The sequence below is a fragment of the Castanea sativa genome, chromosome 9 (assembly GCF_040712315.1).
Source record: "Castanea sativa cultivar Marrone di Chiusa Pesio chromosome 9, ASM4071231v1".
NCBI classification, from domain to species: Eukaryota; Viridiplantae; Streptophyta; class Magnoliopsida; order Fagales; family Fagaceae; genus Castanea; species Castanea sativa.
This window is the reverse complement of record NC_134021.1, coordinates 9,434,983-9,443,234: the sequence shown is the minus strand read 5'-3', so window position 1 is coordinate 9,443,234 and position 8,252 is coordinate 9,434,983. Positions and strand designations below refer to the sequence as shown.

At 35.1% G+C, this 8,252-nt stretch overlaps 1 protein-coding gene across 1 annotated transcript; it reads left to right on the top strand.

The window, feature by feature from the left end:
• Window positions 1-774: 774 nt before the first annotated feature.
• Window positions 775-2,652, top strand: LOC142609741 (UPF0481 protein At3g47200-like). Its single transcript, XM_075781445.1, has one exon. It carries the CDS (start codon window positions 1,137-1,139, stop codon window positions 2,484-2,486), a length of 1,350 nt encoding a protein of 449 aa, XP_075637560.1. The 5' UTR covers window positions 775-1,136; the 3' UTR covers window positions 2,487-2,652.
• Window positions 2,653-8,252: the final 5,600 nt, after the last annotated feature.

Genomic DNA, 8,252 nt, shown 5'->3' with positions numbered 1-8,252 from the left:
TGTTTAATTGTGAATGTAGAAAAAACATTGCTAAAAAATTTCATTAAGAATCAATTATAAATGATTTTAGTACCATGAAAGAATGTTAGATACAACTTTTTGATCATAAAAGTTTTTTTTTCTTAAGAATTTTTTTTATCTTTAGCTTGCCCCCTTCTAGGAAATAATCTTGGCTCCACCACTGAGCAGAATAGAAGAAACAAAAAAATAAAAAGAAGAAAAAGGCAAAAAAATTTCTTGTTGTGGGAATGACAATTTGTCAAAAACATATCTTTCACTTTTCACTTTCATTTTCTCTTCAATTTGAAAAAAATAAGTTTTGGTGGGACAAGAAAGAAAACTGATGTGCCATACTATTTTTCCTCCCCTTCTCTCTCAACCAAGCACACTTATTTTTAGTTTTTTCTCGTATTTTCTCTCATTTCTTTCCTATCCTCCCTATTTCACCTCCACCCAAATGGACTTTAAGGCTTGGCATAAAATCTCTTCTAGGACCCCTTAAGGAGCATGATGGTTGAAAGGGTCTCCAAAATTGGGGTTTTTGTCCTTAACTGTCAAACGAACACTTTAGGTTAGGACCATTGATATCAACTTAGATGCATCAGTCTTGATGCATACTTGTATCATTAGGTGCAAGCCTCAAAATTGAGTCTAGCATTCTATTTTTCTTGCATTGCATAGTTTTGTGAAAGGATAATCCAAGTTAGACTTCGACTACAATTAAGCGTTGTAGGAATACCTTATACATTCTCCACACGTAATTGAATTTCAAAATTCGTGTTTGGTGTGAACCATGGATTGACCTAACCTTGGTTAGCTAGAGGACATTGGAACCTAGGAGCTAGACTTTGATTTAAATCAATTACACATAGGTATCCAAATTCACATCTTCAGAAATCTTAACCACTGAGAGAGAGAGAGAGAGAGAGAGCAAAAACCAGTTGGACCCGATATGTTGACAATACTAATGAAGGTGGGACCTTTTCATCCATCCATTCAATTTCTCCTAACATGTATGGTACATGATGTAGCCCCCTTAGCCACATGCTCCCCCCCTTATCTTCCTGAAACTTCCAGCAAGTAGAGCCACACCAATTTGAGCTTCACATCCATAATCTAAAAAAAAACTAAAATCCATGATGGGAAGCAATTCTGTAGAGAAAAATTCAAGTCACATAGTGAGCATTTGGGAGGTCAACAAAGATAGCCTAGACAAGATGCACGAGAAGATCTCCCAAAACCCAAGGTTACTAAGCAAAGCCGCAGGTAAAAGAACATGTTGCATCTTCAGAGTCCCCAAGAGCTTAATCGACATCAATGGCAACTCGTATCAACCTCACATCGTCTCCATCGGCCCCTATCATCGTGGCGAGCCTCACCTACAAATGATCGAGGAGCACAAGTGGAGGTACCTAGGTTCTTTGCTCTCTAAGACCAAAATTATAGGTTTAACCTTAGAGGACTACTTGAAAAGCATACACCCACTTGAAAAAGAAGCTAGAGAGTGTTATTCTGAGACCATTCACCTCAGCTCCAATGAGTTCCTAGGAATGATGGTTGTTGATGGTTGTTTTATATTGGAGTTGTTCCGCAAGGTCGACAATCACACAAGGTGCGATCCCGATGACCCTCTCTTCACTATGGCCTGGATATTACCTTTTTTATTCAGAGACTTTCTCAGGCTTGAAAATCAAATTCCATATTTCATTTTGGAACGTTTATTTGAGGTTACAAAATTGCCTCAAGAGGAGTCTGGTCCACCCTTGTCCTTACTCGCTTTGCGATTCTTCAACTACATAATGCAAAGACAAGACGATAGCATAGAGAGTTACCACGATCTCAAAGGCTTGCATTTGCTTGACGTGGTTCGCTCAAGTTTTTTCCCACCCGATCTGCCAGAATGTGCAGAACAAGTGAAAACACCAACCCATATCATCCACTGTGTCTCGAAGCTACGCCGTTCGGGGATTAGGCTGAATCCAATCAAGGCAGACAGTTTCTTGGTTGTGAAATTCAGGCGCGGTGTGATTGAGATGCCCACTATAACAATCGACGATTTCATGACTTCTTTCTTGATGAACTGTGTGGCATTCGAGCAATGCCACAATAGTTGCTCTAAGCACATTACGACTTACGCTACATTTTTGGACTGCCTTGTCAACACTTCTAGAGACGTGGAGTACCTTTCCGATCAGAACATAATCGACAATCACTTTGGTTCCGAGGCCGAGGTTGCTCGATTCATCAACAATCTGGGCAAGGATGTGGCTTTTGATATTGATATGTGTTATTTGTCGAAGTTGTTCGAGGATGTGCACCACTATTATCGGAATAGTTGGCATGTACAATGGGCGAGCTTTAAGTATACATATTTTGACACCCCGTGGTCTTTTATTTCTGCATTGGCTGCCTTTGTGCTCTTAATCCTTACGCTTGCACAGACTTTCTACACAGTCATAAGTTATGTGAAACCTAAGAAGGACTAATAATCAGCCACCTTAATTTTCTCTCCGCAGTTTTAAGAGGATCACGGAGAATTGTAGGAGTGTCAAATTTTTTGAAGTTTGTTGTGTAAGTTTTGAGTTCTTGTAATTGATCCATTTTGCCAGGGGTATGTAAAATGCTAATCTGTGTGTATTTTTACTAGATTTATTATTGTTGTTGTTGTTGACAAATCCAACTAATTAGGCTATCTAACGTTCAAACATTATTTTCCAACAAATAAAAATTCAAACTTTCCCAAATAGACAAACCTTCGTTATTATTTCCCAGCAATCCTGGTGGACAAATTGCCGTATCAAATGCGTGCAAGTACGGGTGATTGTTACACAGGCAATTGGAATTGAGTGGAAATTTTCGAGTGACTTCCTTGGAATATTCAATATTTGATCCATATATTATCCATAGTTCCATCCACGCTAGCTAGACTTGGACGTGTAACTGTGCGTCAGTGTCTACTTGGTCCATGACCAAAGAAGTGTACGTCTCTTAGTGTTGGTTTGAATAGGGATGAAAATACTGGCATTTGCATTTTTTCTTTTTTCTTTTTTAATTATTTGAAAAGCACGTGAACGTCTTTCATAAACCCGCCAGTGGGTCTTGTGTATTGTGCACGGACCCACTACCTCCTTGAATTCTAGCTTTGCACTGAAATGTGTCACATAAGTGAGTCCCGTGTAGTGTACTGTTTACGGGACTCACAAATTTTACTTTTTAGCCATTTTTTCAATAAAAATGGGTTCTACGACACTATTTACATATTTAAAAATTATTTTGCTACAGTGTTTTCAGTTTTCAGTTTTCAGCAGTATCCAAACGGATTCTTAGAGCATTCATATTCATGGTTCGAAAACCACTTAAAAGTTATTTTAACAATCCAAATAATAGAAAAATATGCTACATTGATGGTGCTATATTTAAAATAATTTACCAATCAGTTACAGTAAACTACTACTAGCGTGTTGCTATCAATTTTTTATGAGACTTTATCTTCTCTCTCTAGTCAATCTCCTCTCACGCTTCTCTCTTTGTCTCTCCTCTTTCTTGTCTTTAGTTTTTGCCTTGCTCTTCGACTCTCTTTCTCACTCTCCTCTCTCTTGCTGTCGAACTCATTGTTGATCTCGTGGGTCTCTGTTGTGGACCGATTTGTGGTTTGTAGGTGTTAGGCGTTGTGGAGCCTAATTGTGTTTGATCCGGTTAATGATCCGACCCGACCCGAATAATATTGCGTGGTTTGTTATTGTCATTTTTTGAGAGTGAGAAAGACTGTAGCCGCACTTTGTATTTTTCTCTGATAATAGTGAAATCCCTATAACTTTGTGGGCGTAGGCAAATTGTCAAACCACGTAAATACTATCTTGTGCGTGTGATTACTTTTTTCTTTGGTATGTGTTTCTCTATATTTTGTTCTCATAGGTTGGGAATTTAATGGCAATTTCCCTACAGTAGGGTCATCCATTTAGTCAATCTTTGTTGTTCGTGGATCTATATTATTTATCTTCAATCTCTATTGTTATCTTTGGGTTCGCCAATCTATCAGTGGGGTTTATTGGGCTCATGGTCGGTGGTTTTGTGATATGATTTTCAATTTTGGTGGTTTTGGGTTTCAATTGATTTTGTGGTGGGTTTCGGTTGTGGTGCTGACAATGGTTGGTTGTGTGGGTTGCGGCAGTTTTGTGGCTTTTGTGGTGATTGGTGATATGGGTTTGTGGTGGTTTTTTTTAAAATTAGAGTTGCAGTGGTTTTTGGTAGGTTTGATGTGGAATTTGTTTGGGACAGTGAATTTACCACCATGGGTTGTGGCTAATGGCTATGCTGGTGATGGTTTGTACGTGGTGGTTGTTCTTGCTTTAGAGAAGAGAGAGAGAGAAAAAGATAGATGAAGAGTAAAAAAAGAATATTTAAACTAATGAAGTGGTAAAAAAAATTAGAACCTTTAATGTTGAGTGTATTGTAAAGTGCATGGGATGTTAAAATAGATAAAATAGCTTTTTGAGTTACTTAAGACTAAACTTTTTAACACCACCAAAGTGAATACTCTTAAAGATGTTTTGTAGTTTTTCTTAAGTTTAGTTCTTCTAAACCTACTATCAAACAATCAAAAAAAGAAATTTATTCAACACCTAAACTAGATAAAAATTGTATCTTGAAGCAAAAAAACAACTTTGGGGATTTAGTTAGATGTAGAGAATGCATTATGTGCTCCACAACGCACATCAATAATCAGTATTTAATTTTGATTATTTCTTTAAAATTTTGTGCAATGCAATATAAACAAAGGGGCACAAGTTATTTTTAATGCACTGAAACCAATATAATACAGACAAGTGTCAAATTTTTATCACATGTCTAAATTGTGTTGCTCTAATGCACTAGAGCTAACCCTTACCCTAAACAAAATACTTGCCTAGTTTTCAGATCATATGTTTTATGATAACATGCATGCATCAAAAGTGATACATGAGACTTGGTGTCAATGGTTGTGATTTAAAGGAAAAATAAAATCGTTTTAGATTAAAAACCATTTTGATAAAATTATGACTAACAAGGAGTTGATGTCGAGATAAACTTGAAATCTCAACAATGATCATAGTAGTCACATTATGGGAGGTCCTGACAATCATCAAGATCTCATAATTTTATGGTGAATGAGGTAGTCTGTTTGTTGATAGGGTTTGAATTAGGGGATATCCTTCATGATCTCATTTACAAATGAAGGTTTTGATGCCGGAAACCTTAAAATCATATTTGAGTTAGAAAATTCGGATTTTGAAATGGGAGAAATGAGAATCAGGGTTTAATGTTTGAAAGGGTTGGTTTTTTCTAAAAGGGGAAAACCATAACTAGGGATTAATCTTTGAAAGGGAGGTTTTTTGAAAAACAGTAATGTTGCAAAATTAATTCAACTCAAACATGATTAGTATGACCTATTTTGATCAGTCAAGTAAAGTCTATACTTTTTCTTTAAAAAAAGAAAAAGAAAAAGAGTAAAGTCTATTTTCAACAAAAAAGTAATTAGGAAAAAAATCAAATAAGTTATGTAATTTAACAATAATTTCAGCACAAAAAAGTTAATTTAACTAGAAAACTGCCACCTAATAGATATTCTAGGAGATCGATTCCACTTTATCGTACCAAAAAAAATGATTTTAATCCACTAAAAAATATAGAACATAAACCCCCTTGGCCCTTCATATAAATGCCATGCGCAATTGGTTCAATTAAAGTACAAAGTTTAGCTATATTATTTATATGATAAATTTTTTTTAAAGAAAATTGGAGGATTCTTCAATTAATTATGAGGTTATCTTTTATTCGAATAAAAAATTATTAACTTGTTACCTTCCTTGACTTGATGCATTTAGACAATTATATTACCCGCTTGTGATCACAAAGCTAATGAGTTTAGGTGAATTGACACTTACTAACTTTTTTTAATATAGTTATATAGGATTTGAATTTGAGTAAGTTTGGTGTCACAACTATTTCTACAACTTTGTCACAACTTGTTAATGTGACAACTTGTGATTATAGTTTTCAGACCTGAATCATTCAAAAAACCGAAAAGGAGAGAGGTTCAAGATTTTTAAGGTCGGATCGAGGTTCAACCGAGGTCAAACCATAATGATGTCATGATTAATTTAATAATGAATTAAAATACAAATAAAGGTATTTTAAATATATAAATAGTAGAAAAATTGATTAAAAATATCTAAAAATAATTGAAACAGAATTTATAATCAAATTTCTTGATATTATAAGGTTAATATAAAATAGTACAACATAAATAAGCATTAAAAAAATATTTTATAATAATCCTACTAGTCTAAATCATTTTGATTAAATAAAAAAAATTAATTTTAATTATTTTAGTAAATTCCCATGCAAAGGCATTATTCTTTAATCAAAAGTAAATTCATCAAAGAAAATAAATTTAGTAATATTTAATAAATTGAGAGAGATGTGATAGAATAATTTGAAAAATTATAAATCACATAAATCTATAATGAATGTAATATACTTCATAGTTGTCTACAAGCAACCTAAGTGGTGCGTTGGTTATGATGCTGGACTTGGTTCTTAAATGAGGCGGCATAGGTCTCAAGTTCTACACTCCACAACTCCCTTTTCTCTATTTTAAAAAATAAATGCAACTCTTTGACCCGGTTGAACTAGTTCACGGTTCGGCAAGTTTTTCAGGTTGAATCCCGGTTCAAAAGGTTCACTCAAAATATTAAAATGCCCAGTTTTCACATATAAAAAACCGGATTTGTGACCAGTTCATGGTTAAGTCGGTCCAGTCTTGACCTGAGAACCTTGCTTGTGAGTGGTGGAATTGTAAACCCGCCATTAATAATTGAAATTGTTATGGTAGTAGACATACAAGATTTGAATTCCGGTTCATGGTTAACTCGGTCTGATCTTGATCTGAGAACCTTGCTTGTGAGTGGTGGAATTGTAGACCAGTGATTAATAATTGAAATTATTATGGTAGTAGACATATAGGATTTGAATTTCCTTCTATCGTGATTGTGATTATAATTTTTTATTTCATGTTTCTAATAGAAACATACATGATTTGAATCTCTTTTCCTCTCTTAAAAAATATTTATATAAAAAAAACTATTAAAACTTAATTATATTATTAAGGGTAAATTCCAGAAACCTCCCCTGAGGGAAATACCACTCAGGTCCAAAGCATTTCAAAATTGACCAATTAGGTCCCTAAAAGACATATTTGTCCCTAAAACCTTAACACCATTAGCCCTCCGTTAGAACTGTCTCTAGTCTCTTCTTTCTGGTTCCTTTCCCTCTTTCAATCCCAGCCAAATCCATAACAAAAAAAACCCAAATCTTATCACAAAACTCAAAGCCAAAACTATCCAAATCCAAATTTGAGTTTTGTTAATATAAAATTAAAAAATCATTCACATTGTTTTTCCCAGAACGAACCACCAGAACAAGGAAAAAATGTATGATAAACTGTGATCAGATTCAAAACAACAACAACAAAGAACAAAAGTCACAAATTCATGTCATTAACAAATCCGAACCCACAAAATTTTTTCATTTCATTTCCATCATCAACACAAACAACAACCAAAAAACCCAAAAAAAAAAAATGAGGGCGGATATTGTAAATACTAGGAAAAACGAGGGGCAGTGAGTGAGTGAGTGAGAGTGAGAATTCAGATGGGCTTGGCAAAAGAATCGTAGGAAGCGGCGGAAGAAGCAACAACAACAACAACAACAAGATCATTAGATTCAAAGGTGATGAGAGGGGCATGAATGTTGTTGTTGGAAACGGCGTCGTCTGGATTGTAGTATGGATTGAGGGAGCGATTGATGGCTTCAGGTTCTGTTTCCGTGTCTTGCTATTCGTCGCTCAGTAGCATGGTTTCATCGGAGGAGATTCGAGCGTGTAGCATGAGGCTCATTTCTACTATGGCTCATCACCATCAAATAAATCTCCAGCAAAAGTCCTCTCTCAGATCTCCCAAGTTCTTCATGGCTTCCACCCTCAGCTTTGCCTCTAAGTGAGTCTCTTTTTCTAGAGCCATTCAATTTTTTTTTTCTTGAATAATCAGTGGATCTTTGTGTTATTTCTTGTTTTGGAGCTGTTTTTGGATCTAGGTTTTTGTTTTTACATCTTATTTTTGGCTTTTGAGTACGCAAATGATTGATCTTTGAATTGTGTCAAATGGGTTTTCTTCTTTTCTTCAAAGGGTTTCTATATCTTTTTGGCTTTGGCT

Bases quoted from the DNA above. Each gene is read 5' to 3' on its own strand.
- LOC142609741 (XM_075781445.1), top strand. From the start codon at position 1,137: ATGATGGGAAGCAATTCTGTAGAGAAAAATTCAAGTCACATAGTGAGC.